The sequence below is a fragment of the Lepisma saccharinum genome, chromosome 2 (genome assembly GCF_977018435.1).
Source record: "Lepisma saccharinum chromosome 2, izLepSacc3.1, whole genome shotgun sequence".
Lineage (NCBI taxonomy): Eukaryota > Metazoa > Arthropoda > Insecta > Zygentoma > Lepismatidae > Lepisma > Lepisma saccharinum.
The window spans coordinates 113,226,335-113,248,207 of record NC_139230.1 but is presented as its reverse complement, the minus strand read 5'-3'; the positions used below and the strand labels follow the sequence as shown (position 1 = coordinate 113,248,207).

The 21,873-nt window shown below is 37.2% G+C and overlaps 1 protein-coding gene across 2 annotated transcripts in view; it reads left to right on the top strand.

Annotated features, from left to right (window-relative positions):
* The window catches only part of sstn (stepping stone), a 113,045-nt gene that overhangs the window by 23,220 nt on the left and 67,952 nt on the right, over positions 1-21,873 (top strand). Inside the window, exons 1-2 of one of the 2 annotated variants that reach the window (XM_083117554.1) lie at positions 3,863-3,923; positions 18,641-18,903. In XM_083117554.1, the coding sequence (XP_082973680.1) occupies positions 18,682-18,903 (222 nt within the window). In that variant the 5' untranslated portion in view covers positions 3,863-3,923; positions 18,641-18,681. Of the gene's footprint in view, positions 1-3,862; positions 3,924-18,640; positions 18,904-21,873 lie in introns of those variants that run through there. The other variant, XM_083117553.1, reaches the window with a different exon arrangement.

Genomic DNA, 21,873 nt, shown 5'->3' with positions numbered 1-21,873 from the left:
TCTGTAGTCTCCAGTATTATGTATTCTTTCCCTAGTACAGTTTTGTTAAGAATTGCAGTGAAATTCTTAATGTGCATATTTCATATTAAGGCAGTGTGGAACATTGTATAAGTAAGGAGAGAAGAAATATACAAGTATGTTTGAAATTAGCATTATGAAATGAAATTCCAGCTTAGGTAATTAATATTTTCTAAATCAGGTTATTGCCATTTGCACTTTGATGCATATAACTTGAAAGCTGCATCTGCAGTAATATTCTTGTGTAAGTGAATGGGTTTCAACAATTTGTAGAATGCTTGGTAATTGGTTGGTTTTCACTGTGGTGAACTGGAGTTGCATCATTAACAAGACACGATTTACTGTTATCTCTTCAGCAGAGCAGTTACCACTGTAAACTGGATATAACAAAGGATAACACATATGTGCACATAAAAATTATGAAAATACCAAGATGACACCCAACATGTGACAGCTTCTGTGGCAAAGTGGTCAGCATAATATGTCAGGCATGTACCAGGCATCACTCTGATTGTTCCATCATTGCAATTAACAAAAGAGATATAAAAGTGATTTTAAAGAAACCAAACTATAGAAAATATATGCCAAATACATGACATCATATAATTACATTATTTGCTCACAATTCTTTTCATATGTATCAGAAATGTTGAATAAGGATTTTAAAAATGTCTATTTGAGTTAATATTATTGTAGTCTGTGAAGAAGAATAAAATAATAAGTGAGAGTGTAGGATTTGCTATGTTGAAAGTTTCCATGTTGGTAAAGTTCCTGGAATCAGATGTTAACTTTGGATATATATTTGCTTTATATCTACATGCTTCTGGAGTACAGATGTCAAAAGATTGAGCATTTCATGACAGTGGTGGCTGGTGGTCTGGCTCTATGGGTGTGCACTTCAGCCTTGCGTTATCACCTCTCTCAAATACACTCACCCTTTTTTGCATAAATAATGATGCTAAATGTATTGGCAACCCAAGTTATGACCACCTTTCATGAGGCTGTGGCAGAGTTGTATTTCATAGAATAAATTAAAATGTGATTTTTTTTATGACTTTCAAATACCTTGGTGATTTTTACCTTGATCGCAAGAAAAGCGATGTTAATGGGCTATAGATAATTCAGCATTCGATAATCTGACAAAAATTACTCAAAACTATAGAGCTGCACATCAGCCAGAATCACTTACTAGGCCCGCCTGGCTGGCGAGCGGGCGAGTGAAACTATATACCTGGGTTTTGACCCGTCAAGCATCGAAAGCTCAAGGGTAACTGGAAGGCCTTGCAAGATGAAGCTCGGTTATCTTCAGCTCATTCTGGTTTTGCACCATCTCCAGATACATGAGTCACGCAGTCACTGTTGCCAACTTTTAGATTCTAAACTGGTCAAGGAGCACTTAAAATGTTCATCACTTTTATCAAATTGAAATTGCAGACATTTATTCCTTGGTAGAAAACATTTGTATCACTCACACCCAATGGCGTTCCAAAAGTGTGTGGGGGGGGGGGGGGGCAAGGACAGTTTAAATTCCCTGGGTACATGAGGTTAGCATGGTGCAAAAGTTTCAAAAAAAAGTGAATGGGGGGGGGGGACAACTGCACTCTCTCGGCCCCACATCAAATCGCTGCCACTGCTGACACCTGTAAAGGAGTACGAACCAAGTTTTAGAAAAAGTGCCATCATAAATATTTTGTAACTTTGTAACTTTATGTGACTGGTGGTTGTTCTACATTATACTTTTTTGGGGGGTGCTCCCCTATGGTGCAGTGGTAATGTCGTCACCTTGTAATCAATGGGTCCCGGGTTCGATACCCGGTGGAAGCACATGGTGGGTCGGATCCCACTTTAAAGTATAGGTCCCATCCCGATTAGCCTTATTGTGCATAAATTGACCAAATAAATAAATCAATCAGTCAAACAAACAGATTTTCTCTCTGGTGTAATTCTACCAATTCAATTTTCGAATTAGTTGCTCAAGATTTTCCCCCTCCCCCCCCCCCCCCCCTGAACACTAAAGCACGATGGTCCATAAAATGAAACATGAAATCAGAATTTGCATTATAAAATGTTTTTGAATATTGTCATCTCTTTCAATAAATTGTCGTTTGCACATGTTGTTGCTAGTTATGCAGGCAATGCTATTTACAGATTTCAACAAACAAACAATGTAAAAATGAAATCGAAAGAAGATTTAGGATTTCAAAACCAGAAAAGTGACATAAAATGAACAAGACACACAAACCTATTTCAAGACCTTCGAAACAAATTTGGAAAATATGTGGTAGTTGGTTTGACATAATAATGAAACTAATTTGAGAAGTAACAAAATCTTAAGTACAGTGGCTTAGCAACATATCGCGAGGCCCTGGGCGAGATTAGAATGCGAGGCCCCATCTCTTTAAGTTTGAAATATCAATGTGAATTTATACACAGTCGTCAAGGAAATGTCAGCAAAGTATCATATTTATATAAAAGCCTATAATAATAATTAATTTCTGACGAAAATTATATTTAATAGTATGAGATAGAGAAATTTACACTTGGCAGAGCTACAGTAACATGCTGCTGGAATTTTCATTAACCAAAGCAGTAGTAATACTTTTTTTATTTAATTATTAGTTTGCTTCCTACAGAGAAATCCTCCAATTACAGGAAAGCTTACATAATTCAAATAATAAACATATAAGAGTGTAGATTACACATACACACACACACACACACAAACGCACTTATACACAGAAGATAATAAGTGAAGTAGTACAGGAAAGAAACATATATACATCCAACCATATACATAAATATTCATTGTTCAGAACATATCCTTTACATAGTATTGAACAGAAAAAACAATAATAATAATAATATTAATAAAAAAAACATAGAAGGTAAAATAATTTTAGAACAATGGAAAAATGCACAGTACAATGGATTCACATATGTATATCTAGTATTTTTCAAAAATTGGTTTTAGTGTTTTTAGATACAAGGAAAGTGGCAGACTAAAATCCAGATTTTCATGCTTTGTAGAAATATTATTATATGCAGAACAAAGTCTCAATATAGGTGATGATTTGTATTTTTCTGTTCTCGGGATATCACAGTGGAAAAGGTGTCGCATCCGAAGATTAGATTTTCTAGTATTAAATTTAAACTGAGGAAGAAATTTACTATTATCCAGAATTCCATTTACTGTTTTGTAAAGAAATATTTGTTGTGCTAATCCTCTCCTACTACTGAGGCTTACATAACAAAACTCTTTCAATAAATACTTACAAGATAATTTCATCTCGTAAGCAGATACTTGATTCTTCTTGTAGTATAAGTACCGTTGAAATCTTTTTTGAATTTGCTCTATTCTATTTTTATAAGATATAAACTCATGAGACCTTACAACCGACGCATATTCGAGTTTACTTCTTATACAATAGCATAACATTTAAATTATTTAGGCTCTTTGAGCTTCTTATGAGAAATCCTAGTCGTCTATATGCATCCTTAACAATATTCGAAATGTGTTCCTCAAAGGATAAATTACAATCAACAACAACACCAAGATCTTTGACAGAGTACACTTTTTCCAGCTTTTCATTATTAATTCTGTATGAATACTCATATGGGTGTTTATTCATCAAAAATACCATAAAGCTACATTTTTTAATATTAAACCTTAGATCGTTATCCATACTCCAATCATAGAGTACATTTATATCATTCTGAAGATCTAACATATCTTGAATACAATTAATTTCTTTATACAGTTTAACATCGTCTGCATACATGAGAAGTTTGGAGTGCTGAAGTTTATGTGGCAAATCATTTATAAATATAATAAACAGAAGTGGACCAAGGTTCGAACCTTGGGGGACTCCAGAATTTACGACATATTGATGTGAATCTGATTGTTTGTAAGTCACATATTGTTTCCTATTGTAAAGATATGAAATAATAAGAGATAACATGTCACTCGTAAAACCAAAGTTTGCAAGTTTACATAGTAATACATTGTGATTTAATTTATCAAAAGCTTTGGAGAAATCCATGTAAATAGTGTGAACATTTGACCGATTGTGAATTGCATTATAAACATCTTGAATGAAATTTATTAAATTTGTTACAGTGGATCTATGAGGAAAGAATCCATGTTGGTTACTATTTATGTAACTTTTTACATGATTAAAAATTCTAGTATATAGAATTTGTTCATAATAGTACGTTTCTAAAGATGTTCTTTAGGCAGTAAGACAACTCAAATATCCTTAATGTGCTAAACTTTTTTTTAAAAAATCAGAAATACAAACTAAGAATCTTTAAATATAACCTATATATTATTTAATGAGTCGTAATTTGTTTCCTCATTTCAAAGTTTGTAGGATGTAAATGTCACAAACCATGGCTTAAGTAGAAAATATCGAAGGACGCACATAAAATGTCTGTGCTTGATAGAGTGGGGGGAAGGGGTTGCACTAAACCACAATCCTGTCTATGGGCCCAAAGTATCTACCTACAAGCTCTTCGACACAATCGGTTTCAACAAATCTTAAAATGATAGTCATTTGCCCCATAAGTGTGAAATCTTTGGTGTAATCAATTGATACAGATAATTTGACTTTTTTAATTAGCAATTTTGACTTTGTTGCACATTAATTGTACCAGTTAATTTTGAATTTTAGAACTTAGATGAAAATAATAATTGTGATTCTCATTTTGTTGTTACATCTTAATGTTCTGGTAATATTAAATATTTGATGCAGTAGCGTAACAAAATTGTAAAGTACACATCCACAAGAAACAAATTTGAGTCCCTCAAATTCAGTCAGATTCTTCTAGAAAATTTATGTAATTACTTAGAATGGCTTTTTGTGGCTACACTTACATTAATACTTACTTACTTAGTCGCGTCCTCTTCTACCTGCCGGTGTCGAGGGGTTACAGAGAGCTCTCCAGATGTTTCTGTCCAACGCCTTTTCCTGTGCCTCTTTCCATCTTATGCTTCGTTTCTCCAAAATCTCTTTGACACTCATATTCCATGTCTTTCTTGGTCTTCCTTTTGGTCTTGTTCCTTGTGGATGTGCTTCCCATATCTGCTTTGGCAGTCTCGTCTCACTCATTCTGCTCAAATGGCCAAACCATCTGAGTTGATTACGTTCAACTGTTTCTTGTAGTGGCTGAGCATTTAAAGATTGCCGAATGGTTTGATTCCTTATCCGATCTTTCCTGGTTTTCCCACTTATTCTTCGAAGGTACCTCATTTCCATTGTTTGTACACTTTGCAGGTGTTTTCCAGTCATTGTCCAATTTTCACCCTATATGTAAGTGTTGGTATATAAATTGTTTTATATACAGTGAATTTTGTTTGGGTAGATATTTCTTTTTTGCCTATAAATCCTCTGTTTATCATTTGATATAGCTTTCCTGTCTTCATGATTCTATCTCTTATTTCTTCCTCTTCTTTTCCTTGACTGTTTATAAATACTCCAAGATACTTGAAATTTGTCACTTGTTCTAAAGGTTTGTTATTCAGTTTTATCTTATGGTTTGTCTTTTCTCTGCTAATTATCATTGTTTTAGTTTTCTCTGTATTTATTTCCATATTCTTTTTCTTTAATTCTTCATTAAGAATATTTAGGTTATATTGTAAACTAGCCTATGTATTAGCTATTAGTATAATATCATCAGCGTATATGAGCTCTGTTAGTTTAATTGATTTCATATTCCAGTATCCTACATGAAATTGTTTCATTTTTATATGGCATTCCTTTATTACTTCATCTAATAAAATTATAAATAGATATGGTGATAGTATATCTCCCTGTTTAACTCCTGTTGTTATTTGAAATTCCTCTGACTGGTGGTTTCTTGTCCTCACGTAGCATCTGCATCCTTTGTACCAACTTTGGATTGCTTTTATTAGGTTTTTATCCACTCCTTTCTTCTCTAAAGATTTCCATATCTCATTCCAAGGAACTCTGTCAAAAGCATTTTGTAGATCTACAAAACATACATTTGCCTTTTTATTGTATTCTATTGTCTTGTCTGTTATTTGTTTGAGGGTGAAAATATGGTCTTGTACACTTCTTGCTGGTCTAAAGCCTGCTTGACTTTCTTCTAATTGCTCTTCGACATATTTTCTGAGTCTATTCTCCAGGATTCTTGAATATATCTTCCCTGGCACACTGAGCAATGAGATTCCCCGATGGTTTCTGCATTTTCTATTATCCCCTTTCTTGAAGATTGGGATTATTACTGATATCTCCCATTCCTTTGGTACAGTTTTCTTTTCCCATATAACATTCAGTAGGTTCAAAAACAGTTGCTCTCCAGCATTTCCCATGTATTTAAGCATTTCTGGTGTTAAACCATCATGTCCACTAGCCTTACCTAACTTCATTTTCTTTAATGCTGCTTTTAATTCTTCTACTTTGATATCGTTTATTCCCTCTTCTTCATCCTCCATTTCTGTATCTTCTGTTCTTTCGTTTCCTGTTTGAACCTCCGTCCTGTTAGTTTGTGTTTCATCCTTCAGCAATTCTTCGAAGTATTCCTTCCATCTTTGCATGATTTCTTCTGGTTTTGTTCTTAGTTTACCATCTTTTCCTTTTATGTATTTTAATGGGCTTTCCTTATCTTTTCTCATGGTCTTTAAAACTTTGTAGAATAGTTTTTGATTTTCTCGGCTGTTCTCTTCCATACTTTCCCCAAATTTTCTCCACGAGTTCTTTTTTAGCCTCTAACACTTTCTTTTTAACTATATCCCTTTGCCTCCTATACTCTTCAAAGCTTTCTAAATCATTAACTGATAGGTACTTTTTCCACAGTTTTTTCTTTTGCGTGACTTCTTCTTTCAGCTCATCTGTCCACCATGCCGTTCTTTTCATTTTGTTTCCAATGTATGTTGTCCCGCAGCTTTCCTCTGCAGACTGTAGCAAAATCTTCTTAAATTTATCCCACAACTTATCTACATCTCTTTCTTCCTTTTCATGTTTCTCTTGTATCTTTGCTTCTATTAGTTGCTGATATTTTTCTTTAACTTTTGTATCTTTTAATTTATATACCTTTATTCTTATTTTGTTTTGTTTTTCCTGTCTTCTTTTCCCTTTAGTTTTTAGCACTCTACTTCTTTGTACTACTCTTTCCATTATTAATAGTTTATGGTCACTCCCAATTTCCGCTCTTCTCTTGACTCTGGCATCCCTTATCTTTCTCATCGTATTTCTCTCTACTATGAAATAGGCAATTATAGATTTTTCCCTTCTTGTTGGTTCTTTCCTAGTGTATTTATGGATTTCTTTATGTGGGAATTTAGTATTTATCGCTACCATGTCATTTGTTACACATAATTCTAAGATTCGTGTACCATTATCATTTAATGTCTCTTCTCCATGTTGTCCTATTACCTGTCTCCATTCTTCCGTATTGTTTCCTACTCTTCCATTTAGATCTCCTACTATCAGTACTTCTTCCTTTCTTTCATCTATGATTTTCTGTAGTGAATCATAGAACATGTTTTTATTCTCTACTGTATCATCTTCATTTGGACCATAAACTATTATCATTGCTATATTTTCTTCTTCTTCTTTAATGTTAACAATCATTATTCTCTCACTTATTAATTCCCAATCTATTATATTGTTTTTCTTTTCTTCGTGGATCAGAAGTGCCACCCCTCCTCTAGCTCTTTCCATTCTCGGTACTCCACTATATATCAGTACATATCCGTCATCTAACTCAATTTCTCCATTTCCTTTTTTCTTGGTTTCAGTTAGGGCTAAATATTTTACTTTGGTGTTCATTTCTTTTACTATTTCAACTTCTTTTCCATTAAGGCCTCTGATGTTCCAAGTTCCAAAAGTCGTATACCTTAGTCCTCGCCAATTTTCTTTCCTGTAGATCCGTCCGGCCAACTCTCTGTCTTTTCTTTTAATCATCTTTATTTAAGAAGTGTAGGTGATTGGCCTGCAGCTTCCTAGCATAGTGAAGGGGCTGCCTTCTTATTGCTGCTATGCCAGCAATGGGGTTTGGATGTTTCTCCCCTTTTCTTTTGTGGGCTCTATGCTCCAACCTCCACTTCCAATGAGGACCTGGGATTTTCTGATAGGGGTTTACTCCCCTTAGAAGGATCGGCTTCTCTATGCCTAAGAGTTCCTTCCACCCTTTGGTTTTCTGTTGGGGTGACCTTCCCCTAGCCTTTGGAGATCCCTCTCCTCCCTGTAAGGCAGCAGGGGCAGTGCTTATTTAATGGCGGCACTTTCTCGCCATGTCGTAGTGCTGTTATAGGCTTTTCTGGGATTTTATGAGGATGATCTTGCCATAATCCTTCCTCCCCAGACCTCAACAGCACTACCACCTCGGTCCGGGACTGCTTATTTGGTATTTCCTTATTCGCAGCTAACCACCATATCTGATGGCCGTTCGCTATCCGCCACCTGCGACCTGCCCAGTAGCTGAGGCTCGCCCTGGGCACTTACATTAATAACTATACAAAATGATGCTCTACCTCTGAATTTTCACATATTACAACATATCTTTCTTTGACATTTATGTATTCAAAAGAAGAAAATACAAATACTTACTTATCCCCTCCCCCGCCCCTCTTAACAGTTGGGTGGATAAAAATAATGATTTTTATTTATAATTTTTGATATTTTTTATTTAAATCGATCCTTTTTTTAGCACCGTACACATAGACATATTTTTTATATAGAAAGGCTTTTTCTGATAAACCGCCCAGTAAAATATTTGAACAGTTTTATTAAAGCAAATAACAAATTACATGTAAATATGCATGTCTCTGTTTCTGGAACTGAACGTAATGAAACTAATATGAAAATGTTTGTTGAGTATGTTAATGAAACTATTATAATTTCAGTAAATTTTCTTACAGTGAAAATAATAAATTCTGGATGTACTTTATAATTTTAACTTAAAATAATTTTTCCAGTCTTTGTAGCCGAATTTTAGTGTTTTTGATGATAGCCAAATATCAGCTGCCATGTTTATTTACAGTTTAATGAAAATGACACTATTTACAGTTTAGCATGATTAGTATTTTGTATATTATTCTATTTAATAAATGTGCTATTTTTGCTTATAAAAATTATTGAATTTTAAATCAAGGGAAATTTAAGTGGTTTTTTTTTTTTCAGATGACATATTACATTTACTTTTGTATGAGCCTCAATAAGTGATTTTTTAAAAATAGAATTCCCCAATTTAAATCTTGATTTAAATCAACCTGATTTAAATCAAACCACCTTGCTTAACAGAAAGCTGGCTTATAGACAGCGAGTGACACTTTTACATTAGATCTTGCCCTTTCTCGTTCAAGAGTGAGATTACTGAGTCCACTAAATTTGGGCTGAATCATACCATTCGACGCTACCTTCCAGAAGTTTTTCCTAAGTTTCAATTTTGAGAAAGATAGTTCTTTTTCGTGGTTGTTACTTGAAGAGTAGGAAATAAACAGAAGGTGATACAGGATACAGAGAACACTGGAAGCTAGTGTAGAGGTATCAATGAGAAGAAACTTTGCCAAAGCACTTGATTTCAGATCTAAGCACATTCCTGAAACTTAGAACTTGATCAGGAAATTCAGAAGATAAATCATCTTCGTGCCCATTACAGAGGGCAATAGCTGCTGCATCTGAAGTTGTAGGAATGAAGGAAGAACTGATATTATTATCTATATCCTTCTTCAATTTAAAAAACCGGAAGCATTAAATGCCCCATACTTTGCTCCGTGGCAGTTTGAGGTGCTTTATCATTAACATATTAAAATCGTTTAGGCTATGCAAGGTCACGAGCCAGAAGAAAAGCCAAGACAAAGTGCTTTTTATTCAAGAAAATAATAAATGGATAAAAATGTCCATGAGAAATGAGAATTATTTTGACTTTTTCGGGGCCCCTTAGGCTTAGAGCTCCCGCCCACCTCTGATTTGACTTATTCATTCAAATTATAATGTTAAACTAGAATATAAAGCCAGATAAAAAGAAGGTTTTAATGTTATTACCCACAAAAATTAGCTTTTTCTATCTTTCTCACTTCCATTTATTATGTTTTTCGTATCAACCTCATGTGACGTGAAGCCCCTACATGTGCGAGGCTCAGGGCGGTTGCACACTAAACCCACTCCTTGCTATGCCAATTGTTATACAACCTCAAGGCACCTGCACCTAGCAGAAATTCATATATTTCCATGCGTAGTGAAATGTAATGGCCGTTTGAAACTCTGACAGTAGTGCTTGTGTCTACCTGCAAGAACTACATTGAATCTCACGGGTCTTAAGAAGACCCGTGTAATAGAAAAACCTGGCAGGCATCGATGCCTGTGCACAACTGTGATGTGAAGCTCGCTTGCGCGATGTCGAACACCTGGGCTTGACGTGCGTGTTGCATATTATTGTAGGCGCGCCTCCTCGCATTCATGCTTTTTCCGGGTCTTGTGCAGGTCTCTGCTCAAAACATAGAAGTACTGATAAACAATTTTATTGTCAATTTACAAAATATTTAGTAAAAACTTCCTCTCTCGCTCCGCTGATGATAGTGAACAAGGATAATAACAAGCAAAAATGACAATCTGATTACCACATTTAGAAAATCAGTTATAATCTTTCTCATAGTTGTTTATTTCTAACTGACTTACTGAACCAACAAAATCAATCAAATTATAAATGCTAAAAAAGTATTGATAGCAGTACTCACTCAGTCCGTCGCTGCATGCTTTGTAGCAGCTAACCTCCCTCCAAAAATTCAACAACGTTAAATATGAAGTATCTGCTTTTGATATGCACACTTGTCCCTTTCATCATGAAATGAAACACTTTGGACTGAAACAGGAACGAGCTTTTGACAATGCTGAACAATTTGGAATGCAGGAACAGGTAAACAATGGAAACAGCACACTCGCTTAGTGCGGGTTGATAATTTAACTACAGTGCCACAGGGACAGTTTGTTCTGGCCAAGCTGCACTAAGCAAGTGCAATGTAAAATGTTGTTTAAAACACCAGTTTCGCTTTGCCACCTCTCCCTTCTTTCTTGCCCTTGCAATGCTTGGACTAGGGTGAGAAGGGCAAGATACCATCGACATTTCCCTTTTCTAAGGGAAAAGAACCCTCGATATGCAATGATGTTTGGGTTCCATCGACTCAGTCACATGGTCTTCAATGGAGCAGAATTGCAACACTACATTCCAGTGCATGATTGCTGGTGCTAACATGTGCACTGTCTGTGCCCCTAATAATGCAAGCCAGAAGACCAATTTGATGTTCTCTCCATGTCTGCTGCAAACAGTGGCAAAACTAACCCAATTCAATTCGTGTTCCAAGTGTGCCACGGTCTACGCTAGAAGTCACGCACTAGTGAATCAAAGAAAATTATGGCAGGTTAAGCAGCATGGGAACATTTGATGTTTGGAGGAGATTATGTTCAATGAATAGAAGTGTAATAAAAACTAATTGTTACAAATTTGTTTTGGTGTGCTCGTGCAAATGTGGAAAGCCGCTACTGGTTCATGATGTGTGTCACAGGCCTGGTACTTTACAATGAACAATCAAAAAATTTGAACTATTTTTCCCCCGATCGGCATTTGCTTCCTCATGGTCACCATAGCTCCTATGCCAAGTTTCAACCCAATGCAATGCTTTGAATGGGCTTCAGAGGGCTCTGAGTAGGGGAACTTAAATTTCAACCACCCATACATACTGGGTGAACCACCCGAATATCTTTAAAATGGCTTAGGGTGAAAATGTACAAACCATTATCATTATGCATCAGATTAATTGCTTCACCTTTGACCATATGTAACCATATGCCTCCTCCTTAGAAGACATTATTTAAAAATTCAAGGGTACAGTTTTACATCAAAATGTTCCTAGAGGTTCCCATTAGCAACTTCAAAACTACAAAACCCAAACAGGCACCACAGATCTCCAAGGAAGTGCATTGGACATGCACAATGCCCAGTTCTGCATATCTGTTTCTGGATATAAAGGAAATTTTTCTGTACCTGAGGAACAGTCCAATGCTGGATATCCAATATAAATTCATATCTTCTTAAAAAAAATGGACATTAATATTTTATATCCTTGTCATTTTTTGAACATTAAAAATGAATTTGATTGTAATTGATGTACTTATTGCTCAAATTATATATCATATGACATGTCAACATTTAAATCATTATCATGGTTGCTATGGATCTGGAAAACAGGTAAATGACAGGGAATTTGGATTGTCAGGGAATTTTCCAGATCATCTAGAATTTATGCACATTTTGGAGTCTGCAAGAGAAAAAAGTTGCAATATAAACAAGTGGTTCCTTTCCACTTCTGGATTCAATTCTTGCAGAGGCAAGGCATCTAGTCATCGGGAGATGCGGCGATGACCAAGCAAAATAATAAAAAGTATTGCATTTTAAATATTTTAGAGAAGAAGTAAAAAAATAAGTCAGAATACTCACATATTTGTGCGAAATATCTAAGCGACAGCATGAAACAGCTCGAAATACACAAGAGATTTGCTAATCTTAGCACATTGAAATGAGGCACCAGTACTACCCCTCGTGTCGAACCCTTCCGCCAAGTTTCCTATTGATGGCAATGGTGGTAAAAGCCTCAGCTCATCGCAGAATGGTGTGAATCCTTCTGGTCTCTACTGGTACTGAGAACACCTAAATGCTTCCGAATAGGCAGACACCCTACAAGGTCCAACGACATGTACTTTCCCCCACTCTTGAAGGTCTGTTTCATAACAGGCCCTTTTTTCAGCCCCCATCCCCATTTTACAGCCACGGCAGGGTTTCTCTGGAGTCATCAGGATTCTTCCGAGTGTCCAGTGGTGTGCTCAAGGAGCGGTTGGTGACAGTCATAATCCCTGCGTAGGCTCAATAATCTTAAAAAGAAAAGAAAGAAAAGGCAGGAAAAGATGGCAAAATAAGGAATTCAGGAATTACTACTAAAATGTACATGTAACCTCCCCCCCTTTTTGAAAATCCTTGGCACACCACTGCGAATGTCTGCTATTACCACTTGTTAAGAGGAAAAGCACACATTGATTGATATGAAATTGCTTTTCATTATCAAAACAACAATTGGCGGCAAATCATAAAGGTTCTTCTTACCTTTAAACATGACAATTGAGGTGTTTGCATTTTAGTTTACATCATATTTAATAATTCTCATTGTATGGGATAGAATTATGTCTTTTGTAGTTGTAAGTCTGTGGTATGAGCTTTTACATTGAATTGGCAATGATGTGCGCGTTTATCACAGAAAAATATTGTGCCCCCTCCCCCTCCATTGAAAGATCGATCCTGATGTTTGGCAAATCTTGCGATGACTACATAAAAATGTCATGCTTCACCACTGGATTCTTGTGATTCCAATCCCAAAAAAGATTCAGTTCAGAAAGTTATTCCTCTCATCCTTATGATTCTCAATCTTGTACAAAATTATGTTGCCTTTGAATTTCAGTTATACATAAACTCGTAGGTAATATATGTAATTTTCACTTTTTTATCCTAGGTTTTAGAAAGAATATGAAAGTAAAAGTTGTAGTACAGCTATACCGATTGATAACTAAAGCAGGTGGATCTTAATTATTGGGAAAGTTGGTGAAGTAAAGGTTATCATCTATTATTTTACAGATCTTGGTCTTGTTGAACATTTTGGTGTAGCAAGAAAATAAATTTTGTTCGCAAGATTGTTGAATTTTATGTAATGAATGTTACCCTGACTGTTGATTCTGCATAATAGTAGTAAATACATGACTAGTAACTTTGTAAGGTGTGTGTAATATACAGGGTGTTGCATAATACCTGTTACAACGCTTGGGAGGTGATTCGACAAGTAAAAACAAGGAAAAAATGCCATTTGAAAAAATGTCGAAATCGGCACCGTTTGCGAGTGACAGGCATGTGAAAATCACCTCACACCATGCGTAAAGCACAATAACTCAAGAAGGAAGAAAGATATCAATGTCGGATTAAAAGAATACAAAGAAAGTCGTGCCTGATGAATACAATGGTGCAGCAATTGAGGCCCAGTGTAAATTGCACAAGGGGACTCTCAAAGAAAGTGGGGAATCCCCTGATGGAAAATATAGGAAATTTACTACTATTTTCTACATAATGTTGAGATCAGAATGTAGGCAGTAAAAAATGACGACGTATGTCCACATGTCCCATTACTGCTGGGACACCGTCCCACACTCGGGAAATAGGAAATTCACTCGAAAATGACGCTATGCCGTAAAATTACGCTCAGATTGATTTCAGCTAATTGATACAGAAAGCCCCACTAGAGGCGCTGTGAGTGTAGGTCACCTGTTACGTATTAGTGTTCGTGGATACTACGTAGAGAGTGTAGTCGACCGTTGTTTTTCCTGTCTTGTTCTGCATCTAGCAGCGTGGAGTTTAGTCTGGCGTGTGTGTGTATGGTTGAATTGCACCAAGGAATATTGTACGTAGAGTACGTATTCCCGTGTTCTTTCTCAGTTTGCAACAACTGCGTGGACACCTGTGTGTTATTACGTGGATGCTAATCACGGTAGTTGTGATCCGTCACTCGGAGGGAAAGTGCCCCTGTTGCTGGGCAGTTCTCGAACAGGACAATGGTGGAGTACTCTACCCACGAGCTTGCTGATATGCATCTCGTTTATGGAGAGGCAAACCGAAACAGCCGTGAAGCACAGCGTTCGTATCACGAACGTTTTCCCAATAGGTGGTTACCAGCACATGCACTCTTTCAAAGACATGATGCTCGACTGCGTGAAACTGGATCTCTACTACCCCGTAGGTGGGATTGTGGAAGACCCCGCACTGTGCGCACTGTGCAATTTGAAGAGGACGTGTTGGACGCAATACGAGACCGTCCTGACACCAGCACACGTGTTATTGCTCGTACTCAACAAACCCACCATAGCAATTTGTTCCGCGTTCTTCGGGAGGAGGGATTGCACCCATACAAATTGCATAAGGTGCACCACATACTGCCCACGGACTTTCCCCTACGCATGGATTTCTGCCAATGGTACATGCAACACACTCTTGAAATTCCAGATTTCCCAACAAGAGTTTTGTGGACCGATGAGGCAATATTCACCAGGGACGGCATGTTCAATAGCCTCAACAGCCACGTCTGGGATATGGACAATCCGCATGCAATCATTGTGTGCCATCATCAACATAGGTTCGCAGTGAATGTGTGGTGTGGCGTAGTAGGTGACCACTTGATAGGCCTGTACGTTTTGCCCTCTACTTTGTGTGGTGGGAATTATCGGGTGTTTCTACATGACGTATTACCTGAACTTTTGGAAAACGTGCCACTGGCAGGTAGACAACATATCTGGTTTCAACACGACGGCACCTCCGCACATTTCGACCGGGGAGCCAGGGCCTTACTCAACGAAATTTTCGGCGATCGTTGGATTGGCAGGGGTGGACCTTTACCGTGGCCACCTCGTGCCCCCGACCTCACACCACTGGATTTCTTTGTGTGGGGAGAAATGAAAAGGCTCGTGTATGAAACCCCTGTGGAAAGTGTGGAGGATCTCGTTGCTCGTGTTAGTGCCGCTTCTGGGACAATTGGTGACATGCCAGAGGTATTTGCGCGTACAAGACAATCAGTGCTTCGCCGATGCCATCTTTGTCTTGAAGTCAATGGTGGACATTTTCAACAACGTCTCTGAGTATTCCAGTGTTTGTGAGCCCCTATCAGCACCGCATAGTGTCCTTTAGTGAAAGGTGCGAGTGAAGATGCTGGATATCTCTGTACTTCATACTGTCGATCTGCATGTGCGGAGGTTGTGCGCTTCTCAGTGGAATCCCTTCCAGATGTGCTGTGCCTGGAAATGTACATGCCATTGTGTGCGTTTTCTCGCCATTCTCAGTCTTCATTCCTTCGAGGATTACCCACTTTCTTTGGGGAGCTCTCTTGTAGTATATGTACAGCCTGACAACATGTGGCCATTGTTTAACTTTTGTTTTTCGTACTGCAAAGTAGTGTGTCAACATTAAGGGATTGAAAACATTTTTTAATGATTTTCCAGTATTTTTTTCCATTTGGGATGGTGTCCCAGCAGTAGTGAAACATGCGACAAATTGGTTTCTTTTCTTCTTCGTACCGCAATGTGAACCGTATATAACAGGAGATTTGCAGTTATTTTCCTATTTCCCGGGTGTGAGACAGTGTCCCAGCAGTAGTGGGACATGTGGACATACGTCGTGATTTTTTACTGCCTACATTCCGATCTCAACATTATGTAGAAGATAGTAGTAAATTTCTTGTATTTTCCATCAGGGGATTCCCCACTTTCTTTGAGAGTCCCCTTGCGCAATTTACACTGGGCCTCAATTGCTGCACCATTGTATTCATCAGGCACGACTTTCTTTGTATTCTTTTAATCCGACATTGATATCTTTCTTCCTTCTTGAGTTATTGTGCTTTACGCATGGTGTGAGGCGATTTTCACACGCCTGTCACTCGCAAACGGTGCCGATTTCGACATTTTTTCACATGGCATTTTTTCCTTGTTTTTACTTGTCGAATCACCTCCCAAGCGTTGTAATAGGTATTTTGCAACACCCTGTATAGATGTATTCAGGGCTCGAAAAATCCGGGTCGCCATGGTGACTAAAAATTTCAGCCTGGCGACTATGAACTTTTGCTGTAATATTGTTGTTTTTTAAGTTTGCGTGTACGAAATAATGAAGATTATAAGTTCAAATAGCAGTACAGCATAAGTTAGTTAGCAAATGATTTTTTATCAACGTTGTGAATATCCCGTGGAACATCCTGCTTTCTCACATGATTCAGCTTCTTATAGATTGTTTGATTTTTTATTGATTTCCTGTATTTTACTTCACTTTTAGTGCCACTTTTGGCTAATTTGCGAAGATTGGAATGAGTGATGATATGATGAAATTGATGAATAAACACTCGCAAACATCCATGCCCATGCTGGGATTCGAACCTGGCACCCCTGGTGTCGTAGTGCGATATGATAACCACTCTGCCATGGGAACCAGCTCAGCTTCTTATAGAATACACTACGGGTGTGCGGGACATAATTTTTTTGGGTCTGGATGGGAAATTTTTAAAATCCTGATATTCAGGAAGGGAAATGTTCGAAATTTCCCGAAGCTCTGAAAATCTTGAGTTCTACACGTCATTATCACCTTAAGTGATTTTTTTTTTTTTTTTGCATTTGTGGTACAAAACTCAACATTCCAATAAGTTCCAGAAATTTACAGTGCAGAAAAAGTCCAGAATTAACGACTTTTTAAAATGACCATTTGGTATTTCCCGACTCCTCGGGATCCCGTAAAGTCGGGAAGTCATTTCCCAAAGTCAGGAAGTCATTTCCTGAAGTCGGGATCGGAATTGGAAATTTTTTCCCGATCCCGACTTTTCGGGATCCCATACACCCCTAGTTTGCACGATTGCTAGTAGGTGGTTTCCTGGCGACTGAATTTCAGTGCTGGCGCCTAGCTCTGAAGAAGATTTTTCGAGCACTGGACGTATTCTCCAAAATCTCATCTTTCCGTTGATGTATGATACACATCAAGATTTTGTTTCATGACTACTGTCACAACTTTAAAAGTTGCCCTGTGCTGAATTTTCCAGTGCTATGACATAGGAACACACAAAATAAAAAATTTAAAATTTTATTTTTGGCAGTACATGCTCGTGAAGAATTGTTAAATGTTAATTTTTTATTCCCAACCAATGGTGGTTTTATAAAGAAAACTAAGTCTTACTTGCAGTTGTATATTGTACATAACTGTAGTCACTCTTTTTAGTCGCCTGCTGCACATAGTTTATAATTGTAATTTGCTTTTTTCCTACATAGTTCTACCTGTACCATTGAGGAAATAATAATAAGGTTACTTTTATAACTGAAAATAGAGTGAAAGTTAATAACATTCAGTAATTTGACAATAATAAAGAAGTAATATTCCACTTTTCTATGAAATAATTACTATATTTTTATTTTATGTTGAATTTCTGCCACTTTTGGCTAATTGTGACAATGAAGTTGAGTGATCATTATATGAAATTGATTAAGGACACTCACAAAGAACACCCCCCAGCTCTCAAACTTCTGAACTTCAGTGGCGAGATTGAAAGTAAAACAGCCACAGAGTCAGAGCTATGAAATAATGAGCACCACTGAATATAGGTGTATACAAATAGAATGCAAAAATCTTTCAATAATATAAGAGTACAGAAATAAATTTTGTAAGATGTAAAATGAATTGAACATAAGTTACATGCAATATTAGCTTCTTGTAATGTAGGGAGTAGAGATGCATTTATTGCAGTAGTCTCTTTGTGGAAGTGTATGTGTGTTGCAGTTCCCTAAAGCACATATTGTGCCACCACATTACTAATGCTAAACCACAATTAATCTCTCTAGTTTTATTTATGATACATATACTACACAGTACTTTGAACTATAGTTCTAACTTGTCTTATCTTGCAATTTTTAAAGCTATTTCCAATTATAAAATTGCAGTTTTAATTACACATTCTATCTGCATATTAATTCCCGTTGACATATATGCATTGTGTGAACAAAGGTGCATACTGCTTTGATTGTCATACTTTTTTGTTTGATAATTTCAGAGACAGAAGCAAGTGAAACTCTCCGTGCTGCAAAGCAAGAGATGCTTGCAGCACTATGCTCTCGGAAGGATGCCTTGGAAGCAAAATTACAAGAGAAAAATGAAGAACTGAAAATGCTGTGCCTTGAGGAATATGAACTCACTGGTATATTACCTGCTGAAATGCCTCTGGAACCTGGTCAGTCACCTCCACCATTAAGACGAAGGGTTGGAACATCTTACACTTTACCAGAAAACCTTATTAACAGGCTTAATTCAAAAAAGGTATTTGTTTACTTTCAGTAATATTTTTTTAAAAACTATGTTTTTATTACTTTAAATACTAGTGATATTCTGTACATGTAATGCACGGTTCTCAGGCAATGTCACAAGGCAGCAACTGAGGAAGTTCATGAACATTTGTGGTCCACATTGTGCCCTAATTTTAAAGAAGATGTTGCCACAGTTGACAGGCAGCAAGCACTATGAGGCAAGGCATGAGGACACAGTGTGGAACAACTGCATTCTGCTTTGCATGCTACCAGGTAGGAAGTTGCAGTGTGAATTTGTGGGTTGTAGTGTGATATACACCATGTCATGTGGCTGGTGTAACACAAATCTGTGATTCTGGTTCAAAAGTAATGTAGCAGCCAGCATCAAAAGGATTCACTGCACGAGAACATATCTGTTGATGGTTTGCTCGGTTCTGGGAGACAGGTAAAGTGCAGGATAGAAAATCATCAGGTAGACTGAGGACATCAAGTGAAACAGTGGCAAGAATCTTAGTTCTGAATGAAGACTTTACAAAAAAAGTCAGCAATTGGGCCTTCCTCAGTTGACTGTATGACTCCATATGAAAGAGGTTAAGGTTGCATGCCCACAAAATTCAGTTGTTTCATGACATCAAGCCACAGAACAAGCTGAGAAGGCTTGAATTTGCTGTGAACATGCTACAAAGATTGGCTGATAAAGGTTTTTTATCCCCTATCCTTTTCTCAGATAAGATTATGTTCCCACCTTAATGATGATGCAAATCACCACAACTGGATAATTTTGGGCTCAGAAGACTCAGATGAGATGAAGATCAATGTTTACAGTTGTGTACATCAACAGACTGAAAAGTTTCGAACCTCAGGAAAACTAAAGAATATATAGATTTGGCAATGCTTTTATTTTTTAGTGTAATCCCCCTCAAAGACAACACACACTTGTTGAAGCACCTTTCTCCCATTCGAAAAGAACTCATGTTGGAACCATAAGAATTCCATGTCTTCAATGATGGCATCGCTGTTGGCAAAATGTTGACCAGCTAAAGCTTTTTTAATGTTTGGGAAGACATGGAAGTCTGAGGGGACCAGATCTGGTGAATAGGAGTGTGAGGAAAAAGTTGGAACCTGCAGTCATGTATTGTTGCCATGGCAATCACTAAGGTGTATTCTGGAACATTATCCTGGTGGAAGAGGACTCCTCCGGTCAGCATGCCGGGCATCTTTTCTCAGATTTGCACTCGTGAGACATTTCAGTAGGTGCGAGTAATACTCTCTGGTGATGGTGTGACCCCTTTCAAGGTAATCAATCAGTACAGCAATTTGAAAATCTCAAAAAAACTAATGCCTTCACTTTCCCGGCTGATGGTGTGACCTTGGCCTTCTTCAGTGTGGGAGATGGTGCATGCTGGATGCATACTTCCATTGCTTTGATTGTTGTTTTCTTTCCGACTGATAGTGGTGGACCCAGCACTCATCAGGAGTAATGAATTGAGCAACAAAATTGTCCACATCTGCTTCAAACACTTCCAAATTGTCCCTTGACATCTTGTGTGCTTCTTTTCATAAGTCAGAAGACTTCTTGAGACCCATCGAACCAAAACTTTTTAGAAGCCAAACTCCTTCTTCAAAATGTAATCCATGGTCTTGCATGATTATGCCCAGAACAAGGTCAGTGTTTTCTTTGGTGGTGGTAGTTGCTGGACTTCCGTACCTCTGCTCATCTTCAATAGTCTTCCTGCCATGCTTAAATTCTTGTACTTGCGTTTGTGCCATGTGAGGGGACATTCTCATGTAAAGTATTGAGCATTTCTTGATGGATTTCTGATGATGATATTCCTTTGAGATGAAGGTATTTGATCACTGCATGATACTCCAATTTCTCCATTCTCAACAAATCACTGAACCTTCACTTCAAGACCCTGCAACAAAAAAATGAGAAACATTAGAAAGATAATGTGGGACATGATACTATTGAAGTGTGTTACATTATCATAAATATTTGGTTTACTACATGGTTACCCATTTTCTGTGTTAGACTCAAAACTTTTCAGTCACCCATCATAAATGCTGAATTTTGGGCTCAGAACAACTACATGTTCTGCAGGAAATCATTCTAGATTCTCTGAAAATCAGTGTGTGGTGGTCTCATGCATAATAAGATTTTTGGACCCTTTTTTCTTTGCCAAATTCACCATTAGCATCATGGGATACCTAGATATGCTTGAAAATTTTATGTTCCTTCAGGAAACTGCTACATTCAAGGTCAACTTTGAGGCTTATGCACAATGCACATTGGATATTGACTTTCACGAGAGGTGGATCAAGAAAAAAGGAACCCTTCTCAGGGCCTTCAAGGAGTCCAGATCTTATCCCATTGGATTTCTTTATGTGGTGTTTTCTCATGACCATGCCAGCCTGGGGATGGGTGTTCTTTGTGAGTCCCTTCATCAATTTCATCATATCATCACTCATCATCATCTTAGTAATTACCCAACGTGGCAGAAAAGCAAAGTAAAATAAACCAATTTTTAAGAAATGTCAAGATTATGGTTTAACATGAAAAATTTGAAATATGGACCATCTAAAAGCAAGAATCAGAGCAGCAATTTGGAGTGTTACTCCTGACTGTGGACTGAAATTGATTTTCGTTATGACGTATGTCATGCTGTCGATGGTCTGCATATTGAAACCTACTAGCATAGTAATTCTGTCCAGAATGAGTTTCAGTTAATGCAGAATTTGCTCTATTATGTTTCAATTGATGCAGAATTTGTTTTAATTACTAATGCATCTCTTTGTTTATTGTAGAAACTATTTGAATGCTTAACCTAATGAAACAATTTTTAATGTACACAGTGTAACATATCTTTCAAAATAATGTTAACAAATCCCACCATTCATTCTTGGAAATGCTGTACATTGTGCTGTGAATGTCACTAATGCCCATTTGCACCAACACTGCACAAATGCTTGAGTTTGAAAATCT